Here is a 24,829-nt window from a genome sequence, read left to right on the forward strand (position 1 = left end):
AAGCCGCAACTCATTATCTTCCTACAATATGGGACAAGGTTGTTAATAGAAAAATAAAAATAAAAATAAAACATTGAATACAAACTATGAAGAACATAAGACAATATTGTTTATCTTGCATCTACAGGGTCCAAAGTTCATTTGTGAACTATAAAGTTGAAACCATTAAAAGTTAGATAAAAATTAAAAAGAAATCAGAGAATAAAAAAGAATTACGACTATTCTTTAATTCCTGTGATAATTATATTATTCAAAAATTGAAAGAGGATGAATAAATTAAAATTAAATAGATTTAAATTAAGAAATTATAGAATTAAATGGTATCAGAATTTGTCTACTACTATTTCCTGCATTAAATGCTCTCCCATTAAATTATATGCCACCAACTCTAATTATTAATTATGATAAAAAAAATACATGCAGGAAAAAAACTTATGACATGTCAACGCATAAAGTAATTTGTAATTAGATACTAAAAGATCTAATTTAATTAATTAAATAGTAGATTGTTCTAAACTTTTAGTATGCGATTAAAAATAATGGTGAAGGCAGGGTACCATAACCCATATACAAAGCAGAAAAAAAAAAGACCCCTGCTAATTATTAATAGTTGCCATATACACCCAATGCATATATATATATATATATATATATATATATATATATATATAATTCAGTCCCACAATTAGGAAAGATGTGCACAACGGTGCCGTTTAACAAAGGAGGGAGTATATATTAATCAGAAAACAACAAACTTAGTGTGTTTTCTACTCAATACTCATCATTGGTTCAGTTTAACAAAGCAGGAAGTTTCTAACACTAACAGTTGACCAATATGAAGATATGCACCATATCTACAGCCATATATATGTCCCCAAATGTAATAGTTTCAGAAACATTGATTATCAATAACAATAAGTATTAAACTGTAGTCATATTGGTCCATAAAAAATGTACTGCATTAACAATTAATAATTAATAAAAGATTAAAAATACAATTTTAAAAAAATCATGTGATTATTTGTTAGACTTTTTGGTAATTTCGTTATTAGTCACCAATTAAATGTTATTTAAATATTTAAATACGTGAACTAAAAGTAATGACATTTCTAATTAGTTTGTCAAAATTTAGATTACAAAATTAAAAGCATGAATAAATAAAAAATAAGAACCAAAAAGATAGTAACTTCTTTAAATTAAATAACTTTCTTAATAAAAAATATGAAGCATGAATGTCTAAAAAGCTAATAACAAAAATAAGCATTTAATACTATTAAGAAACACAAAGTTCTTGAGAGTACAAACTACAGAAATAAAAAAGATTAAAATAAATGAGATTAAAGGTAACAAGAGACCTATCCAGCACTCCATTCTGGCACAAGGGAATATCTTTATTACATCTGGAGGATCGACACTAATGTTTAAACATAATACTAGAGCTACACATCCAGTCTTCAGCTGCACCATAAAGTTAAGAGTTAAAATAGAGCATACTTCTTACCAAAGATATAACATATAAGCATCTTAAAGAAACAATCATTAGAACATTTTACAGGGAAAAACATACACTTCTGAAAAGAAAAAGTGAAATGCCAGTATAAGTTCATGTTTGGAACTTTCATGCTACCAACAATTTTAGAACATTAACTGTCAATCAGCTGCTTATGTTGAAGAAGCCAAAACTACAAACACAAAATTTCCGTTGATATAATCAGACTAGGTGGGAGTGGCTTGCTTATCTCACAATTTTAATGATGGTTAGAATTTAAACCAATGCTTCTAACACAAAGCATATATACTTATTTTTACGAGACCAAATCTACCTCCGTCAGGTCTCACAACCAATTTCCACCATGCTGCCATTGTGACAAGCTAGCAACCTCCAATTAATGTAAACAAGCCACTTCCTAATGCAAGCTACCAGGATTTACATAAGTCAGATTATCCTAAAGAAGCAAATGTAAGCAATCTTTTCCCCACCTCCATTCAGAAATCACTTAGTCAATCAAGCCAATTCCAGAATAATTTATCCATTTATACATATGGTTCTTTAGCCAAGTAAGAATTCCACAAACACGAAGGTTAAAATTAATGGAAGGAATTTCCCCAATGTTCGCTGCCATCTTATCATTATTTGAATTGGTCAAGACCCACTAAAACATAAAATTCACTCTAAATAAATAATAAATAGCAAAGTGAGAAGTTGTGTTAAAACACACGGATATAGGAATCTAGTGCTCCAACAAAAAAATACCAAACTTATTATTTAGATGGAAAACAAACTAGTAACTAAAAAATATGGTCCTACCAAAAAAAAGCTAGCAAATACAAATGATAGAATAATTAACACCTTGCACTCGTGAACTATGGATTCCAGTATATCCATGATATACAAGGAGTTATTATCCATCAGTGCAAACAATGATGAGCATACCCTGAGAACAATCTGCATTTAACATTTATGATATATATCGTTACAATATTAATCTTCAAAATTTTCACTCTCTTTTAATCCTATTTATTTAGTTATTATCACTGAAAATATTTAGCATTGCATTTACAATAATCAGAATTAAGTTCCATTCTGCATAAATACCATTGCAGCACTTCATGAGCAAGTCGTTGTAGCCTGTAAAAAACTGTCATTTATATCGATAGCAATACAAACCATATGCAACAAAGATCTTACCTCTACTAGAATTCTGTTGTACATCAATTCACAACAAATACAGGGGGGAAAATCCAGAACTAAGGTAAGAGATAAATAATGCTTTGAATATCAAAGCATGAGTGGCCTACCAACAAGTTTAACAAGATCAAATTCCTTATGCTTGATGTGGTGGGCATAACCCTGCTTTTTTAAAAATGGTACAACTAGTGATGGCTAGTTAGAAGATGTTACACAAGTAACAAAAAGCACTCATTCATACGAAATCATCATTGGAAATTTCTTCAACCTGGGATCACTAAAACAAGTGCCAGTGAGAACATATTCAGTTAAAGGGAAAAGCAACAAAATCGCAGAACATTTTAACTTCATTTTTTCCATTCTTCTTATCATAAACTGATTTTGATTTTCAGTTTTTTCACACAAATTCAAATCCAACAAACTGAAAAAACTACAGATCAAGGCAGAAGATTGAACCTGAACGACTTCGATGATGGTCTTGGTGATGGCGGCGGCGGCGCATTTGGTTTAGTGGCCTCGGGCCACGATGCGATCAAAGAGCTCCCCACCCACGCAGAGCTCCATGACGAGATGCACGACATTATCGTCCTCGTAGGTATCCTTCAAGGTTAGCTCCCTCCTGACGCAAGTGGCGCATGATCTCCACCTCCCTCCTGACGTCGTCGATATCTATCACCGTACGAAGCTTCTTCTTCGAGATTGACTTGCACGCCAGCTCCCGCAGCAGTTTCCCATGTTCAGGGGCTATGAGGTTTTGCAGATCTGAGGAAAAATGGAAATGCTTTCTTTTACCCCCCAAAAAAGGAGGAAATTAAATTAATAAGAAGAAAAAGGAAATGAAAAATCAAAATGCCTGGTATAGGAGTGAAATGGAATTGAGATGAGAGGGTTACTGATGCACCCCGAGGAAGAAAAGGGAGGAAATGGGACTCAGGAAGAGTTGAGCGAGCGAGAAGAACAGGAACGTAATGGACGCGAAATTTGTGAAATATGAACGGACACCAAATTTGTGAAATATGAACAGACGGCTACACTAAATTTTTTTTTTTATTACTTACACATTTTAAAGCTTACAAGGTGTCTCTATATTTTTACAAACCAAGCGATATGAGACAAAGAAACTAAGACTACAAAATTCAAACAGAATAGTTCCACTTCAAGTTTATGATGTGAATTATGCAACCACGATTGTGTAGTCACCCAGTGACATACGTTAGAGAGGAAATGAAGCTGGCGGCAGGAAATTAAGCAAGTTGTACATCTTGCCAAGGTTGTTCTAGAGAGGGACGCTTGTCCACAGTATAAAATGTTTAAAGGAGAATGTATTTACCAAACTGAAAAGCTTACCTCTAAATTCTACCGTCGATGGCCTTCATCAACCAAGAGAAATTCCCAAGAAACTCCATGCAAAGGAGAAGAATCAGCAAGAACCATTTTATATGTAGTTAAAAGAATTGTTACAATAAGGGGCGTAAAAGTAATATACGAGGAGTAGAGGAGACAATTCGCATAAAATACAAGGGATGCATATCAGAGACAGATCCAAAGGGTTCAAATAAGGGTCTTAACCCTCCCACTTCTCTTTTTGAGTATTCTTTGTGTATATATAAGAAATAAAAGGAAAATTAAAATTAAAAAGTATTAATAAAGAAAAATATATATGAAAAATATGTTTTTGAGGTGATATTTGTTTAAAATTTTTCAAGTAGGAAATCATATTTTCAATTTTATTCATAAAATTAATAATAAATACTTTTTAAAAATTATTATTTTATTAATAATTATTTATTAAAACTTAAATATTAATTTTAATTTTGTAAAAACAAAATTTTCCCCCTTGTGCAAATGTAATTTACTCTTAAATTTAAAGCCTTATGTTTACTTATTGATGAATATAATCCACTTGCATCATAAAACTATGGCTCCTACTTTAGCACGACCATGATATTCTACAGCATTCACATTTGGAGCCCAAAGTGCAAATTTAGCAAGCTAATTAGGCTTGTAGAAAGTCGTACCAAGACCAAGCAAGGAAGTGAAACTTTGAATTCAAATGAAATGATAAGATAAAAGCACAAGCAGACATTGTTTTCCCAAGCCCATTTCATCATCAAGTATCACATTTTTGGACTTATACCAGAATTTACGCGACCAGTTCAGAGCCTAAAGCTGATTGGGAAACAAAGAAACACCTTTCTAACATTTTGATGGTCATTTCTTTTTCTAGTTGAATTTTCCTTTGATGAATCCCTTTCCACCATGAGGGTTTCAAGCTGATTATTAAAAAGAGTAATGAAATGAAGAATTTTGAATCACTGGTTCATCTAGGCTTTTCTTACAAATATTAATTATCATGATCCAATAGTTTACCATGTAATTTTCTAGTTCTCTTAGGAAGATTTTTTAACTGGAATTCAGAAATCCAACTATTATGAATATGAGACTTTCCTACCCTTTGAACTAAAAAATCTCAAAACTTTTTCTTCATTTGGACCTGCATCAGCACCTTGAGCTTTATCAACAATACTGCCACTCACTGTCACCCTCACTTCTTAATGCCACATTAATGCTCTCCTCTGCTCCACCTTGTCATTTGATAATTCCAATTGTTCAGCAAATACAACGGAATCATCCTGATCCTTACTCAATGAATCTACAGGATTTCCTTTCTTACTTTGTTTTTTGGTATTGATCTTCTGTGTACATGAACACTTTTAGTGTTTTTCAATATTCCTTCTTCATCATAACTCTTTACAGAATTTTGATGATCATGGATTAGATTTTCAGTTGATTCAACATCCAAATCATTAGCACCGGTAGAACTATCCTCTCTGTCTTCATGCACCAAAGTTTCGTCCACAAGATTTTGGCAATTCGTGCTTTTATGAAGTTCATTTGATGTGTCTTTCATGCATCAAAGTTTCATACACAGTATTCATGTTTGGACTGCCACTGTCACTGCCTGCTGCACTTCCAAGATATGGTTGCCAACAAATAGAAGACAATGAGTAGGCTGAACTGAGAAAAATCTGACTAGAGGAGTAGTTGGAACAATGATTTTGGTCTAAGATATGGAGGAACCAGCTGAAGAAGATACCTCACAGTCCCTCATGAACCGGTGAGGCATGATTGATTAGATTTCAGTATCAGAGGTCCATCGGCAACAATCTGATGAAAAGTAATTAAATTAAGGGGAAACCAAATTTGAAATATGATACAAATAAGGGAACTAAATTTTCAATTAAGCCTATAATGTTTTGGTATACTTGGTTTATGTTGTCAATTATATTACGATATATAATTGAGCACCGGGTAATGAACCTCATGTAATTAATGAGGTGAAACAATGATAAGAAACGCAGAACCAATCAATGAAATACTCAAGAAAACAAGGTAATTTGTGATATTATTATGCTCCGAATATATTCCTAGGACAAATGCAACCCATAAGGTCCACCCACGGAGTCCATGACTCCTACTCAGAGAATATCTCTCCTTCCTACCTCTCTCTCTCTCTCTTACCCACCCCCTTATATTGACTTTCTTTCTAACAGAATTTGTTAGGCCTCTGCCATGTCACCTAACTAACTCTCACCCTGCTCCTATTTTCTTTCTTTTGGTATAAACCTTCCATGTAGGAGCCTTATGTTGTTCTTAACATTTCAAATATCGACATAGGGTACTGGTGCCCTATCACTACTTCCCCTGCAGATATAGCCTTGTCCTCAAGGCTAAGTGTTGGAAATTGACTCTTCAATAAACTTTCATCATCCCAAGTAGTATCCTCAACTGCTCTCTTCTTCCATTTGACTAGCCATTGTCTGCTAAGCTGCCCTCCTTTCCATATCTCCCTTGAAGCCAACAATTCCTCGGGTTCTTCATTTTCTTCCAACTCCACTTCTAACCATTCATGTAATATTGTTTTAGCTGAGTAACTACCAATAGCTTTCTTGAGTTGTGAAACATGAAAGACAGGATGCATTTTTGCTCCCTCCGGAAACTTTAGCTTGTATGACAAGGCCCCCACTCTTTCCACTATTGGATAAGGCCCAAAAAATCTTGGAGCTAGTTTCGGATTAATCCTACGAACAACTGAAACCTGTCTATGAGGTCTAAGCTTCAGGAACACCCATTCCCCTACTTCAAATGATATGTCTCATCTCTTCTGATTCACATACTGTCTCATTAACTCTTGGGCATTCACCAAATGATGTTTCAGCTATCTCAGAGCTTCATCCCTGTCCAGCAACTCAGTCTCCGCTGCTTCTACTCTTGTTTCTCCTTGAACCACCCTACCAAAAGTAGGAGGTTTCCTTCCATACACTGCTTCAAAAGGAGTCATTCTAGAAGATATGTGGAATGTGGTGTTGTACCATAGCTCGCCCTAAGGAACCCCATATGACCAATGCTTGGGTTGTTCCGATGCAAAACACCACAAATATGATTCCAAACATCGATTGAAAATCTCCGTTTGACCATCTGTCTTGGGATGGTATGAAGAGCTCATTTTTAGAACAGTCCACTGCAATCGAAAAATCTCCTTCCAAAATAAGCTAACAAATAATGGATCTTGGTCACTCACTATCGATTGAGGTATCCCTTGCAACCTCACTATCTCCTTTGTAAATACCTCGACCACCTTACTAGTTGTAAGGGTGTTTCAATGGTATAAAATGAACATATTTAGATAACCTGTCCACCACCACAAACACTGCTTCGAACCCTTTCGATTTTGGGAGTCCCGTGATAAAATTGAGAGATATGTCCTCCCAAATTCGAGCTGGAATTAGTAGTGGTTGCAGCAGCCCCACGGTGAAGATGTCAAGTACTTTTGTCTTTGACAAACATCACATCCCTTCACAAATTCCTGAATCATTGTCTTCATTCCCACCCAATATAAACTCTCGACCATTCTTCTGTAAGTTCTCAAGCACCTCGAATGTCCCCCCATATGAGAAGCATGAAATTCCTTCAACAAAATTGGAATACAGGAAGATTTGGGAGATATGACCAATCGATCTTTAAAGAATAATGAACCCTGTATCATGCTGAATCCTGGATGGGAGGCTAGATTTTCTTGAAGTCTAACTATCATCTTTTTAAGAAATGGATCATGATGCACCTCCTGCTGAACCTGCTGCTCTTGCATCCACATTGGGAATGACGTGACACTCTTCAATTCCCCTTCCTTGAATAATCGCAACAAGGAATCAACAACCTTGTTTGCAGGTTCTGGTTTATAAACGACATTGAATTGGTAGCCCAATGGTTTGGCTATCCAATTTTGTTGATCAGCTGTTGTTATACATTGCTGCGGCAAGTGCCTCAAACTTTGTTGATCTGAATACACCACAAACCTTCTACCTAGCAAATATGGTCGCCAATGTTGAACCGCCAATACCAATGTAATCCATTCCTTCTCATATGCTGATTTATTTAAATTTGTAGACAAGGCCTTGCTAAAATAGGCTATCGGTTTTTTGTCTTGCATCAACATGGCTCATACTCCCCTTCCTGTCACGTTGCACTCAATTTCAAATGGTCGCTTGAAATCAAGTAATGTTAACACTAGGGCCTGTGTTAATACTCCTTTGAGCTTCTCAAAAGCTCTGCGTGCTTCGGGTCCCCAGCGAAATCCCTCATTCTTCAATCCTTAAAATCAAAGCTCTGCCTGTGTTAATACAAAGTGCAGTCATCTTGGACCATGTCATTTGTTCCGTGCAAAACTTATTATAATCTCTTCAATCCTTTCTTGCCGGTATGCTTCACTCAAAATGGCGAAATTTTGGCATCAGATGCCAATATAACACATTAGCAAGACTTAAATGACAAAGGCAAACTGCTTGAGCATCGAACACATGAACGCATTATTGACACCTTTTATTCTTTACTACATTGTGCAATGTATAGAGAGAGTTTGTTATCACTGCCCAGGGAAATTTGAGGAAGCAACCGAAGAAAATGAACAAGGACAACAGTAGCAGTAGACAACAAGAATTAATTTATGTAATGTTAGTGTTTTCTAATCCTTTTTACTATTTTGTTACTGTTCAATATGAACTTCAATGTGTTGATAGTTCCCTGGTCTCCCAGACTTTTTATGTAGTTTTCAAGTTCAAGCCCTAGTTATAGATTTTTGTTTTGTTACTGATTTTGACTTTAGAGATATTGATCTTGATTGTCTGGTAGCTAACATAAGGAATGGTTTGAAAGGGATTGAACCTAGTGAAGTTGTGATTGAGTTTTTTTTAGATCGTATTTGGTTTAAGTTTAATTTGTTTCTCAAATTAATTGAAGGTTATATTATATAAGCCTTCTGTCACATAATTCGATGATATCTCTACAGGTACATGCATGTGCAATGAATGAATAAGTTATATCTCCAGCAGAACATTTCTGATATTTCCTTTCGTATTTTCTGTTCCCATGTCCAGATTTTTATTTATCTGCATAATCTGTATATGATCATGAAACAAGAAACTTTCAGTTAGCCGAATTAATCTTTATAGGAAGAATGCCTGGTATATGGATTTGAAAATTATGAATATTTAATTATGCCTTTGATCATAAATAATCATTCTGGTTCAGAAAGCATAACGGGTGACAAAACATACAAGACCAAAACAAAACTCTTGAATTATAATCTTCTGATTTTATTCGATTGAACAATTTTGGTTGAACTCCGAAATTTGATTCAATCTGAAAGTGTTATACACGACTTCAGATTTATCCAGTATTATCTCGATTATCAAATTAACCAACAAAAGATTGAATCAAATTTTTTCGAGATGACAAACGATAGTTCGAAGATGACAAGCAAGTTTGCGAAGTTGGACAAGTTTGAAGGGCAGGATTTCAGAAGATGGCAGAAGAATATGCACTTTCTCTTGACAACATTGAAGGTGGTGTATGTGCTGAGTACACCGATGCCGGTGTTTATGGAAGACGAAACTCTGGATCAAACAAGGAAGCGTTCGAAATGGGAGAACGACGATTACATTTGTCGTGGACACATTCTAAACGGTATGTCTGACTCTCTCTTTGATATTTATCAAAATGTTGAGTCTGCTAAGGAATTATGGGACTCTCTTGAATCCAAGTATATGGCAGAAGATGCCTCAAGTAACAAATTCTTAGTTAGTAATTTATTTAATTACAAAATGATTGATTCGAGGCCTGTTATGGAATAATATAATGAACTGCTGCGAATTTTGGGTCAGTTTACTCAACATGATTTGAAAATGGATGAATCCATTGCAGTTTCATCTATAATTGATAATCTGTCTTCTTCTTGGAAAGACTTCAAGCATACCTTGAAACATAAGAAGGAAGAGTTGACTCTAGTTCAACTCGGTAGTCATTTCATGATAGAGGAGTCGCTAAGGGCTCAGGAAATTGACAAAGTCAATGATAAAAATGTAGCAGGTTCCTCTTTCGTTAATATGGTAGAGGAAAGTGGAACAGTTAAGCAAAATTACAATGCTAAAGGTAACAAACGAAAATTTCAAGGAAATAAGAACAAAGGTCCAAACAAACAGACAAAATTGTCATGTTGGAAGTGTGGGAAACCTGGTCATTTAAAGAGGGATTGCCGGGTGTTCAAAGGAAAGAACAAGGCTGGTCCAAGTGGGTCTAATGATCTTGAAAAGCAACAAGGTCAGATTGTAGTGAATAATTTTAATTCGAATACGAATTCAAATTATGTATCACTAATATCTGATGCATACTATGTGCAGGATGATGACGTTGCTTGGTGGTTTGATTCGGGAGCAACAAGCCATGTGTGCAAAGATCGTCGTTGGTTCAAGGAATTTAGACCAATCGATGATGGCTTTATTGTGAAGATGGGCAATGTTGCAACTGAACCAATCCTAGGATTAGGTTGTGTGAATTTAGTTTTTACTTTCGGAAAAAGTTTGTATTTGGATAATGTCTTATTTGTACCTGGTATTCGTAAGAACTTATTGTCTGGTATGGTTTTAAATAACTGTGGTTTCAAGCAAGTACTTGAAAGTGACAAGTACATTTTGTCAAGACATGGTTCGTTTGTTGGATTTGGTTATCGTTGTAATGGAATGTTTAAATTAAATATTGATGTTCCTTTTGTTCATGAATCTGTTTGTATGGCCTCGTGTAGTTCTATAACTAATATGACAAAATCAGAAATTTGGCATGCTAGATTAGGACATGTTCATTACAAAAGATTAAAAGATATGTCAAAATCAGAAATTTGGCATGCTAGATTAGGACATGTTTTGTTACCTTTAGCATTGTAATTTTGCTTAACTGTTCCACTTTCATCTACCATATTAACGAAAGAGGAACCTGCTACATTTTTATCATTGACTTTGTCAATTTCCTGAGCCCTTAGCGACTCCTCAATTGAAAAGGCATAACGGGTGACAAAACATACAAGACCAAAACAAAACTCTTGAATTATAATCTTCTGATTTTATCTGATTGAACAATTTTGGTTGAACCCCGAAATTTGATTCAATCTGAAAGTGTTATACACGACTTCAGATTTATCCAGTATTATCTCGATTATCAAATTAACCAACATTATTTCCACCGAGCGAGTGATGGTTCTACCCGGTTCGAGCAAGATTGCCACTGGTAGAAAATATACTTGTGCTCTATACAAAAAAAAAAAAAAAGTTACGCATTGTTTATATTATAATTTAATTACTTTTCATCAGATTGCTGTCGATGGACCTCTAATACTAAAATCCTATCAATCATGCCTCACCGGTTCATGAGGGACTGTGAGGTATCTTCTTCAGCTGGTTCCTCCATAGATTAGACCAAAATCATTGTTCCAGCTACTCCTTTAGTCATATTTTTCTCAGTTCAGACTACTCATTGTCTTCTATGTTGGAAGAAGAAGAAGATTTTATTTCATTTGGCACACAAAATACAAGAGTATGATCTCCTATTTATACTAGAATAGAATGACTACTCACATAATTTGCTTATTCAAGAATACTGAATGCTCACATAATTGCTTATTCAAGACTTTGTAACTTACAACTTTACAACTTTCATCTTCCACAATTTAAGGCTCATAAAACTTGTTATTATTATTTTTCTAATTAATATCTAACATCCTCCCTTAATTGGAAAATTCTTATGCACACCAAGTCTTGCTTGCAATCTTCAAAAATCTTTAAATTTGAGAGGCTTGGTGAAAATATCCACAACTTGATCTTGAGTTTTCACATGAGTCAATTCTACTTCTTTCTTGGTAATGCACTCTCTAATGAAATGATACCTTGTATCTATATGCTTACTTCGTTCATGGAACACCGAATTCTTGGCAAGCTCTTGTGCAGATCTATTATCAACATAGATCTTTGTGCTTTCCTTTTGCAAAGTCACTTCCATGTAATTTTCATCCTAATCAATTGTGTGAAGCATGTCTCCTTGGAAAGCATGCAAGAAGGAGTTTTCCAAAAGAAGCTAATTCAAGAGCAAAGGAGCCTCTCCAACTTGTTTACACCGATGTGTGTGGCCCAATCAATTCTCCTTCATGTGGTAACAATAAATATTTCTTGCTTTTTATTGATGATTATAGTAGAAAGACTTGGGTTTATTTTCTAAAGCAAAAATCTGAGGCATTTGTAGTTTTTAAAATTTTTAAAGCTCTTGTGGAAAAGGAGAGTGGTTATGTAATCAAAGCTCTAAGATCCGATAGAGGTGGCGAATTCACATCAAAAGAATTTAATGAATTTTGAGAAAAATATGGGATTCGTCGCCCTCTAACGGTTCCTAGATCTCCACAACAAAATGGGGTAGCGGAGAGAAAAAATAGAACTATTCTTAATATGACTAGATGTATGTTGAAGGCTAAAAATATGCCAAAGGAATTTTGGGCCGAAGCTGTTGCATGTGCTATTTATTTGTCCAATCGCTCCCCAACAAAGAATGTCAAAGATCAAACACCACAAGAAGCATGGAGTGGAGTGAAGTCAAGAGTTGATCATTTGAGAGTATTTGGGAGCATTGCATATGCTCGTGTACCCGACCAAGGAAGATTCAAGCTTGATGATCGAAGTGAGAAACATGTGTTCATTGGCTATGATGCAAGCTCAAAAGGCTACAAATTGTACAATCCAAACAATGGAATGACAATTGTGAGCCGAGATGTCGAGTTCTATGAAGAAGGCACATGGAATTGGGAGGAGAAAGAAGACACTTATGATTTTTCCCCGTATTTTGAAGAAATAGATGAAGAAGCCATGACTCCAAATGATTCAACTCCAGCACTTTCACCAACTCCTTCAACCAATGAAGCCTCATCATCTTCCGAAGGGAGTTCAAGTGAAAGGCCAAGAAGAATGAGAAATATTCAAGAATTATATGATGAAACTGAAGTTATAAATGATTTGTTTTGTCTTTTTGTTGACAGTGAACCCTTAAACTTTGATGAAGCAATGAAAGACAAAAGGTGGAGACAAGCCATGGAAGAAGAAATCAAAGCCATTGAGAAGAACAACACTTGGGAGTTATCAAGCCTTCCCAAAGGTCATGAAGCAATTGGAGTCAAATGGGTGTTCAAAATCAAGAAGAATGCAAAAGGAGAGGTTGAGAGACACAAAGCAAGACTTGTCCCTAAAGGTTATAAGCAATAATATGGAGTTGATTATGATGAAGTGTTTGCACCGGTTGCCCGCATGGAGACCATTCGTCTTCATATTTCCTTGGCAGCTCAAATGAAGTGGAGAATTTTTCAGCTTGATGTAAAATCGACATTTCTAAATGGCTATCTTGAAGAAGATGTCTATGTTGAACAACCAATGGGTTTTGTCATCGAAGGTCAAGAAGGAAAAGTCTTGAAATTGAACAAGGCGTTGTATGGTCTAAAGCAAGCACCGAGGGCATGGAATACTCGCATTGACAAGTACTTCCATGACTTCTAGTGGATTGATGACTCCTCCATTCATTATTATCAAAATTATCACGATCTCCTCTTCCTCCTCTTCCTTGGCCATGACCACGTCCACGACCACGTCCTCTTCCACGTCCACGTGCTTTTTGACTACTTTCTCCTCCATTTTGTTTCAAAGAAGCTTTGGCTTTGAGGACTTGCTCCAATGGCTCATCATGTCTTCTATTGAACCTTTCTTCATAGGCTTGAAGAGAACCCATCAATTGGTCTACGGTCATTGAGTCTAAATCCTTAGACTCTTCAATAGCACAAACCACATAATCAAATTTAGCGATTAAGGAGCGAAGGATCTTTTCCACCACATGAACATCTTCCATATTTTCTCCATAACGCTTCATTTGGTTCACAATAGCCAACACCTTGTTGCCAAAATCTGAGATAGATTCGGATTCCTTCATATGCAATGATTCAAACTCTCTATGTAGAGTTTGTAGGCGCACCTTTTTTACCTTATCAACACCTTCAAGGGAGGTTTTCAAAATCTCCCATGCTTCTTTAGATGTGGTTGCATTTGACACCAACTCGAACATAGCTTCATCCAAACCTTGATGAATGAAAGTAAGTGTTTGTTGATCCTTCTTCTTCGACTTCAACAAAGTCTCCTTCTCATTTGGTGACAAAATAGCCTCATTTTGAGGTTGGGTATAACCTTTCTCTACAATCTCCCATGTATCTTGAGAACCTAACAAGGCTTTCATGCGACGACACCAATTATCATAATTCTCTTTGGTAAGACGAGGGAATTGAAACATACTCAAGCCATTGCTTGCCATCTCTCAACTCACAAAGTGTTTCTCTCTCAACACTCTAGAACTCAAGCTCTGATGCCACTTTGTTGGAAGAAGAAGAAGATTTTATTTCATTTGACACACAAAATACAAGAGTATGATCCCCTATTTATACTAGAATAGAGTGACTACTCACATAATTTGCTTATTCAAGAATACTGAATGCTCACATAATTGCTTATTCAAGACTTTGTAACTTACAACTTTACAACTTTCATCTTCCACAATTTAAGGCTCATAAAACTTGTTATTATTATTTTTCTAATTAATATCTAACATTCTATTTGTTGGCAACCATATATTTGAAGTGCACGAGGCAGTGACAGTGGCAGTCCAAACATGAATACTGTGTATGAAACTTTGATGCATGAAAGACACATCAAATGAACTTCATAAAAGCACAAATTGCTGAAATCTCGTGGATGAAATTTTGGTGGATGAAGACAGAGAAGATAGTTCTACCGGTGCTAATGATTTGGATGTTGAATCAATTGAAAATCTAATCCATGATCATCAAAATTCTGTCAAGAGTTATGACGAAGAAGGAATATTGAAAAACACTAAAAGGATTCATGTACACAGAAGATCAATACCAAAAAACAAAGTAAGAAAGGAAATCATGTAGATTCATTGAGTAAGGATCAGGATGATTCCTTTGTATTTGCTGAACAATTGAAATTATCAAAGAATCCTTATATATACACAAAGAATCCTTAAAAAGAGAAGATGGGAGAGGAGGGTTAAGACCCTTATTTGAACCCTTTGGATCTATCTCTGATTTGCACCCCTTGTATTTTATGTGAATTGTCCCCTCTACTCCTCCCTTATATATTACTTTTACACCCCTTATTGTAACAATGCTTTTAACTACATATAAAATGGTTCTTGCTGATTCTTCTACTTTGCCGGAGTTCCTTGAGAATTTCTCTTGGTTGATGAAGGCCATCGACGGTAGAATTTAGAGGTAAGCTTTTCAGTTTGGTAAATACATTCTGCTTTAAACATTTTATAATGTTGACAAGCGTCCCTCTCTAGAACAACCTTGGCAAGATGTACAACTTGTTTAATTTTCTGCCGCTCGCTTCATTTCCTCTCTAACGTATGTCACTGGGTGACTACACAATCATGGTTGCATAATTCACATTATAAACTTGAAGTGGAACACCATTCTTAATCTGATCCTATTTGAGATTAAGTTTTGTAATTATAAACCTTTGAGCCTTCCTTTTGTACGTGGATCAGAAAATGCTCAGAAGCCATATAGAAAACCTTGATGTCTCTTCATGATTTGTGAAATGCACCACCCCTGTCACTTCACACATAGTCAGACATACTTCATCACCTTGAGTTAGTCTCCTGCGTCGGACAAACTATGAGCCTTCCTTTTGTGGATCAGAAAATGCTCAACAGCCATATAGAAAACCATGGTGCCTTCTTGTTGTGAATCATGATAAATTGGTAATCATAAAACCCAGTTACTATGTATTCGATATTTTTTTAGTTGACGACAATGTGTACTTCAAGTTTTTCCATCAACCATCCAAAAAATATTTTTTCAATTAATTTCAATGAGAATATCAAACAAAAAATATCAAGTAACGAAAAATACTTTAGAAATAAAAGATTATTTTTTAAATGTTATTAAAAAATTAAATAACATTAACCAATTTTCTTAATTTTCATATAAGTTTATCAGAGATCAAACGAAGGTAATATCAACTAATTTTATTGTGTTATATTATATACTAGTCCATCATTCTTCTCTTTTGTCACCATATTATAAGACTATCATTTATTTATATGGAGAGACAACCCTAATTAAAGTTATCAATATTTTATATTTTTAAATTATTAAAAATTAAAAAATATTTTTTAATTAATAAAATTAGATTGTTTGTTTTTTTATAAAGTTTAGTATTAAAATTTCATCTATTTGAAATATAAATTAAAATTTTGCATATGGAGGAAATTGAATTACCCTATCCGAAAAAAGAATTTAAAATTGAAGAAATTTGAATTGTTTATTCAAACAAAACATTAAAAAAATAAAGGAAATTAAAATCAAAGCAATTCAAATTTTAGGCATTTCAAATTCCTTGAAAATTTTAAATTCTCAATCCAAACACAAGGTTAATGATGAAGAAAATCAACTTTTGGAATGAATTAGAAAAGAAACACAAAGCGACACACATCTCAAGAACATTCAATGATAACCCCTACATTGGTAACTGTTGTTAGTTACCCCAAATTTGATAATTATAATTAGGCCCCTCATCCAACTATAATATCATTGATGATATCTAACCAATTAGTCTTTCATGACATGTATGTCCTTAGCCATAATTTTATACTGATTAGACAACCACTTTAATATTTGGACAATGGCCCTAACTCATTCAATTATGTTATGTATATATACATTATGTATCACATTGCATAGACAAAAGAAAAGTCAATCAAACAACATATTTTCTTTTCCACATAAAATACACTGAGAAAGTTGGTTGGAATAAAGGTCTAGAATACCGGTATATTGGTAAAAAAATCTGAAAAAAAAATTATTGTCAAAGACCATCAATGAATCAATGGCAGGAACATCTCCAGGAATCACAAAATCAGTTATACTCTTAATTAGATCACGTGATTCGTCTTTGTTATGATTTTTGTGACGGTTTTTCTTTTTCCTTTCACGGGATGGTTCCAAACAGCCAGTAACATTACTGAAAAAATCTGAACATAGTTCTTTCTCATAAACCACAAGCTCTCGAATATCTCCGGGAATCACAAATTCCTCCATGCTCTCAGTTGATTTATGCGACTCATTACTTTTTTTGTTACTTCCTCTATATTCTTCTTCAGATTCAATGACTCGTCTAACAATTCGTATAGGTTGCTTGCTCCTGGACTTTTTCACTATCTTCATGTTCAACAATAAATCCCTTGGACCGCGTGGCTTTCTTGATCCCATTGTTTAATATTTGATTTCTCTCTCCTTGATTTAGATGAATGATTGAGTTCCTTTTATATAAGTTTGTTAGTTTTTAAAATAATTATTTAAAGTCATTCAAACTTATTTGTGAGTACATTTGGTTTAAAATTCAAATAAAATCTATCTTATATTTTTTAAAGAAGATTTAACGAGACCAATTCTTTTATTTATTTGAATCTTACTTTTTTTGTCTTTGAAGAAAATACAAAATAAATAATAAAACATAATAAAAAATAACTAAAAAATATTAAATACTCATCATATATGATCGTAATAGTAGTCGTATAACTATCTTCAAATTTCCTATCCACAAAACTCTCTTCAAATATTAGATGCAGATAACGGGTAAAGAAGCTAGTAGTATTAACCTGGATGGGAAAGTGCGTTCAAGGCTGCTCTGATCGCAAAGGCGGACTCCCCGTGTCGATCCAGATCGAATACCGGTCTTGGCGAGAGGATACCGATAACTAACTTCCATCAGATCCGCCGCCGCCGCCGCCGCCGAGGATCCTCCTCGCGTCTTGTTCTCCGACACCGACTTCTGGCATCGGCGGTCCGGGAACAGCACCCGGTCGTAGGCGGCGGAAGGAATCGGTTCCGCTGCTGAAACTGCCAGAAAGATTGATAAGAGTAGGATCGAGTTGCGGATTTTCTTCATGCTGTTTTTTTCTCTCTGTGGAAACAGAGTGGAGAGAGCGAAGAACAGAGGAGGGGCGTAAAATAGAAGGGGAGAAGAGAAAGGGAGGGAGAGAGAAGAAATACGTGAATTTAAACAAATGGTGATAAAAATACTTTAAGAAAATGGAGTAAACTGATTATTCTTTTATCCCGAATCTTCTCTGGTTTTTCTCTGATAAAAATACTTTTTTTCTAATAAATTTAATTATTCATTTAGGTCTTGTACTTACAGAAATTATTTATTTTAATTTTTATACCTAAAAGTTACTACTATTAGTTTTTGTTCTTATACATATATTTTTAATTTTTTAACTTCTTAAAGTTCTTACATATATACTGTTTAATTCATTTTAGTGTCTCAAAGGATTAAAATAGATTAAAAAAATGTGTAAAGATTAAACAAGTAATTTGAAGATGTATAAACTAAAATGTAAAAAATATGCACGTAAATAAAACAAATTGGTAATTAAACTTAAAATTATAAACATAGTAAAGGATAAAGAAGGAATTCCTGAGCTTATTATCAAAAGAGCTGAATATCTTTATCAGTCAATTTATGCTAAGGAAAAGGAATTGCTTTCTGCAAAAAAATTCCCAAACGAAAAAAAGTCTTCTACTTATATGGATGTCAATGATTTGAATGGAGCACATCTTCCTTCAAAAAGTTTCTTATCAGGAGCTAATCAAATAGAAGTTTTATGTGAGGAAGTTGAGAGTGCTATCACTGTGACCTTCGTCGGTTGTAGGTTCTTGAAGTGTCTGTGTGATGTTCAGACCAGGTAAAAAACTCTATGTTGGAGAGGTAAACATTAACTTTTAGTGTGTTTTCATAATTTGAATGAATCTACACACATCCGTATGTATAATATATTTACAATAAATACACGTTGTCATTTTTTTTCTTCTTGCTCGCTAGTCACTTCTCGCTAATCAATGCTCTACCATTTTTTTATGTTGTTTAAATTTTTATCCCTCCATGACTGAACTTATGCTATCTTTTGTTGTCCATCTGTTTGTAGCATTCTTCAAAATGAAACCCAAAGTGACTAATCCCTATTTACTCACATATGTTGTTTGTAAATTCTCATAGTGCCTGCCATCTTACCAGTCTATGAGTACATGCTGCTAATAAATTTAGGTCTCAACACTGCATTGTGGAGGAGGCAGGCTTAGGGCCCAACTCAAGCTCGATCCAGGAAACGTCTCTTTATATCTGGGTATGTACAACATTTTCTATATGTCAATGGCCTCTGTTTGGGGGTGTGTCATCAATTGATAGAGCTTGTTGTGGTTATCAGTGAGGAAAATAAACTTGTCTTTTTTGCTAATGTTTGTTTTATTTGTGAGTTGAAAGTTGATGATTTGTGGATTTAATAGATTAAAAGAAGGAAGGGGCATATGGACAGAGGTTAAGGCATCATCCATCATAGACAGAGATCCAACTTGAAATTGAAAATAAGCAATATTGTTATTAGAGATTATAGCAAAGGTTTTGATAGCCTCTTGAATTTCTTTCTTATTACTGAATTGCAGCCCTACCTCAAACTTTGCATCTTCATCATTTTCAAGCACCTTAAACTGAGAAAATTTGACTTTTGGATTAGCTTCAACATCACTTCAATATGGAGTATCTAACTCTTCAGAATGTCCATCTTCATCACCAAAATCAAAATTTGTTGCAGCTGAAGTATTATGACCATACAAGTCTGCTTCATTAGTCTGATATGTAGGTCAACCTGTCTGTGTAAATGTCTCAGGGTCATGGTATTATGTCCAATCCCAATTTTCTTCAAAGTCACTATCTGAAACTTCACTATACTCACTACTATCATCATCATCATCTTCCTCAGCTTCAACATCATCACCTTGAACACTAGCCTCCCCTTCAGCCTCAGCCTCCATCTCACCTTGAACACCAACCTCCCCTTCAGCCTACACCTGAACCTCCACCAAAGTCTATTCATGAACATGAACTTCAGCCTCCATTTGAGCTTGAACATTAGTCTCCTCTACAGGCTCCACCTGAACCTTCACCAAACCTTGTTCACCAACTTGAACCTCAACCTCCACCTGAACCTCAACCAAAGCCTGTTGATCAACTTGCCCCTCAGCCATAATTTCACCCTCCACCACTGCTTTAACTTCACCCTCCGCCACAGCTTCAACCCGAGCCTCCACTCCATCAATTACAACAACGTCGTCATCCTCAACATCATTCAACTTTTTTGAGGATGTGTCAATCACCCTCTGCTCAGTGCTTTTCTGGGGTCCTTATACCATAAGCACATGAATGATTTGTACCCGAGGGAGTTAATCTTCTTCTTGAAGTCAATATAAGACATAGTATCCACATCCCAACCCCATTCTTCTTCTTCGATATGACCATTGATATGCAGAGTAAAGGGTTGATAAATGAACATCCCACCATGGTGAATTTTTAACCTCACTGTTTGTTCTTCGGTTGGCCTGAAAAAAAATGATAGTAATAAGAAAATAAAATTCTTTTACACAGTAAAACCCACTTTATATGTCCATTCAATAAATAAAAAACATGAACGAAAAGACAACCCAAAACATGAATAAAAACCACATGAACCAAACAACCCCACAAGAAACCAAAAGCCAAAATCGCGAGGAATGCATAAGGGACCACAACAAAACAAAAACATCCACACACCCCGTGGAGTCCAAAACTTGAATAAAAAATTAACACTCACGTGGAAAACACATCGTGGACCACATCAACCAAACAACCCCACAAAGGGATCACAACCATCCACCATGGTTATTAGTAACCGAAAAATAGCGCTTTAGCGACCGACAAATTTCGTCGCTAAATCATTAAATTCGGTCACTATTAGTATTAGTAACCGAAATAGCGACCGAACCCATTACGTTGCAAAAACCCAAGTCGCTAAGTCCGTTGTAACCAAATTTATTTTCCGCTGCTATTTAGCGACCAAACTAGCGATGCACTAAAATAATAATTTCGGTCACTATGGAGTTGGTTGCTATTTTGCTTGGGACCAGTTCTGTAACCGACATTGTTTGTCGCTAATTCGGACGCTAATATGCAGTTATATTTTAAATTTAAAATAAAATCAAAAAATATTTGGTCTCTATTTCATTCACTATCATATAATTAAACTTAAATATAAACTAAATTCAAAAGGAGTTTGGTCGCTATTGAATAATCAATTTTAATATATAATTTAAAAAAAGGCCATTCGGTCGTGAATTCGGTGGCTGAATTTGCAATAAAATATATTTCGGTCGCTAATGAGGTTGCTAGTATATAATTTCTTTCAGAATTTAATGGACATCGGTTGCTAATTCGGTCGCTATTTAATATTAATTTTTTTAATGCAAAATTATGTTGTATGTTTTGTTTTTCCAGTTACATTTTGACCTGCTTAATAATTATCAACTATAAACATAAATTTTAATTAAATTGTATAATCAAAATTATAAATAAAATTAGACATTCATAATGAGTAAATATATATCTTATAACAAAGTTCTATTTTAAAGATTCATAAAGTGCAAATTCAAAGTTTTCAAAGTTTAATCAAATGCAACGTAAAAGTTAATAAAGTTCAAATTCATAACTAACGTGGCCTAATCAAAGTAAAGTAAACAATAACTAGAGTCAATGATCATTTTCCATGTCATAAGGACGATCAACCTGAGTATCATTAACATGGTGGTCTGTTCCATCTGCTATGGTAGGTGATAGACTAGGAGCTGGTATGATAGGCTGAATATGCAAGTGTTGTAGTATATGTTGCATTTGCTCACTTTGTTGACGAATTTGCTCATTTTGTTGTTGCATCTGTTGTCGCATCTCCTGACTTTGGTGGTCATGATTCTCCATCATCTGCAACATCTTTTTCCTTAAGTGTCTTCTCCTTATTTGCCTTTGCCAAAAACTCAGCATTCAATTTATTAATTGTCTCACGCATTTCCTCTATTTGGTCTTCCACAGGAGCAATAGAAGTAGATGGAGCTGATTTTGAGCAACTAAACCTTTTGCTCAAAGTACCTAGGCCGTACACGTTCCCCTTGTAATTTGGACCTCCAACAACATTCAAATATATTTCATTATCATTAACAGAAGTAGTAGTGTTAGGGGAACCCTGTGTAGATGTGCCTTCCTCTGTTGAACGTTGTAAGATTTCATCTCGATGATGTTGATATTTCTCCTTCAATATAAAGTGAGGTATGAAAATAAATTGTTAAATGTGTAGACATATAAGGATTAATATTCAAGAAAACCATCACTAATACAGGAAAAAAATAACTTTAATCTACTATAGTAGGCTTCAAAGTTTATACTAGCCAATCACAAACATTTAACACTAACTAAAGAAAAGCAAATCAAGATATGTAAATAGGTTCAAGAGATATTCATCAAAGGTAAAAGTTCATTTATAATACCAGGCACTATATATCAAATAAAGTGATAGGATTAGAAGAAACAACTTACAACAAATTCACGGGACTTGTCATTGACCCATTCTCCCGACTTCAATTTCTTAGTTTTCTCCATCACCTCCCAAGCAGTTGGTGGTCTTTAAAACTCCTTTGACTACATAAATTTAGGAAATTAAAATTGTAAAACATTTAATTAATTACACTGAATTGAAAATCAATGAAGTATACATACATATATGCATACATACATACATACATATATATGAAGTAAAATTACCAGCTTTTCAAAGTGAGTTGCAGTAGATATGGAACCACCACAGTATGCTGAGGCTCCTCTATCAACAGATCGATTCGCCTTGGCAGTGGAGCTATTGTTTAGGAAATCTGTAGAACCCCAATGTTCGTCCAAAGTTGCTCGAACATTAGCTGTTATCCACTTTCCTTTATCTTGACCATTTCTAATCTTGTTCATTGCACTTTTTAAAATACATGAACCTTTTGTCTCAAAAACAGCTCTAATGGCTCGCTCTTCTTGTGGGTGCCACCTATACTCTTTCTGCAAAAAATATGAAACAAGAACTAAATTAGAAATCATACAAGAAACAATAAATTTTAAATTACACCATAATTCAAGTTACCTTAAACTCTCCAAACCACCTATCGCGAAGGTCAACTGACACATTCAACCAACTTGGAGCTAGTTCATCAAATTTTGCCCTAATAACATTTGATATGATATTACAACACCCATATGTTGGTTGAAACCTATGTACAAAGACATTGTAAATACCATATTTAAAAAACATTTTAAGAAAATTATTAGTTAAATAAAATGCACTTACTGTCCTTTATATGCACGAATGAAAGGCCTTTCATTAACAATATGTTCATAATTTGGATTTGTTGGGTACTCAGGTGTAACAGAATCATCTGGTGCTGAAGGTGAAGCATCTCTAACAGGGGTAGTAGGAATTGACTCCCTTACAAAGGTAGGATTTGGTTGGTCTTGAGCTGTAGGAAGTGTGTTTGGAGTCTGTGCAACAACATGAATCATCGACTCTGAGGATGATATGTGAATGGATGAGGGGGAAGGATTGGCGGTAATTGGAGCTCTCAAACTGTGGGTACCATGTCTTGTACCACGATTAAATGTTCTACGACCACTACCTCTACCTCTGTCTGCCATCTGCATTTTTTATTTTCTTACACATGTATATATATATATATATATATATATATATATATATATATATATATATATATATATATATATATATAATGTTTAAGAACAAATAAATAAAAAATGAAGTATCACAAGCAATACACTTTAGTAAACAAATAAATCCAACTTGTTAATGAAAACTCACAAAAACATGTTTTCTACACCAAAATATGTCACTTATCTTCTCTTTCATATTCACTACAAGAGTAAAAGTAATAATTATCACAAACCACAATCATACATATGTAAAACTACACACACACACACACACACTGAACATAAGGCATGCAATATATTTAAGAACAATAAATAAAAAGTGAAGTGCCACAAGCAATACACTTTAGTAAACAAATAAATCCAACTTGTTAATGAAAGCTCACATAAAAATGTTTTATACACCAAAATATGTCACTTATCTTCTCTTTCATATTCACTACAAGAGTAAAAAACATGCAATCAACTTTAATCTATGAATTACCTAAGACGTATTTGTATCATCAAAATCACTCTCGATGTCATTCTCACTTAACATGCATTCATCCTTGTCTGGTTCGATCAAGCCTAGTTGTTTGAGTAAATCTACATCTATCTCTTCTCCACCTCCATCAACATCCGCAAGAGATTCATTAATGACATCAGGGTCAAGTTCCAACATTTCTTGAAGCCCTACAAGCTCATCATCTTGGTATGGAGCCTCTTGTTCAATTTCACATACTATATTGTCAGTGATTCTGCTGCGAGCTTTTGTCTTTATTATGGCTAACCATCCTCGATGTCCCTCAGGATATGTTGTGTAATAAACTTGTTCTGCTTGTTGTGCAAATATGAATGGGTCATATGCTTTAGTATATCTTTTTTATTGTCTTACTTCAACAATGTCATACATTTTATCTACTCGTGTCCCTATATAAGGAGTATTATCAAACCTATCACACTTGAATAGAACTAACTTCATCAATGGGATGCCAGTATACTCCAATTGAATAATATCAGACAACATTCCATAAAAATCAGATTCTAGTTGGCCATCAGTTCCCCATACGTAAACACTATAATTAGAAGAATTCGTGCCTTCATTCCA

At 34.6% G+C, this 24,829-nt stretch overlaps 2 protein-coding genes across 4 annotated transcripts; both read right to left on the reverse strand.

Moving 5' to 3' along the window:
• Positions 1-1,248: 1,248 nt before the first annotated feature.
• Positions 1,249-18,213, reverse strand: LOC114369890. 3 transcript variants are annotated; one of them, XR_003657736.1, is made up of 4 exons: positions 17,783-18,198; positions 15,638-15,781; positions 3,146-3,451; positions 1,249-1,458 (listed from the first exon to the last, which is right to left on the reverse strand). XR_003657736.1 is itself a non-coding variant. In XM_028327162.1 (2 exons), the coding sequence occupies exons 1-2, from the start codon at positions 18,070-18,072 to the stop codon at positions 1,455-1,457; spliced, it is 294 nt and encodes a 97-aa protein (XP_028182963.1). In that variant the 5' UTR covers positions 18,073-18,192; the 3' UTR covers positions 1,249-1,454. The 3 variants fall into 3 exon arrangements, 2 of the variants coding, with proteins under 2 accessions (XP_028182963.1, XP_028182962.1); XM_028327162.1 differs by lacking the exons at positions 3,146-3,451; positions 15,638-15,781 and having other exon boundaries at positions 17,783-18,192; XM_028327161.1 differs by lacking the exons at positions 1,249-1,458; positions 3,146-3,451 and having other exon boundaries at positions 10,958-15,781; positions 17,783-18,213.
• Positions 18,214-21,952: 3,739 nt separating this feature from the next.
• Positions 21,953-23,712, reverse strand: LOC114371639. The gene is made up of 4 exons (XM_028329012.1): positions 23,369-23,712; positions 23,165-23,291; positions 22,804-23,082; positions 21,953-22,294 (listed from the first exon to the last, which is right to left on the reverse strand). Exons 1-4 carry the CDS (start codon positions 23,710-23,712, stop codon positions 21,953-21,955), a joined length of 1,092 nt encoding a protein of 363 aa, XP_028184813.1.
• Positions 23,713-24,829: the final 1,117 nt, after the last annotated feature.

This window comes from Glycine soja, chromosome 10 (genome assembly GCF_004193775.1).
Source record: "Glycine soja cultivar W05 chromosome 10, ASM419377v2, whole genome shotgun sequence".
NCBI classification, from domain to species: domain Eukaryota; kingdom Viridiplantae; phylum Streptophyta; class Magnoliopsida; order Fabales; family Fabaceae; genus Glycine; species Glycine soja.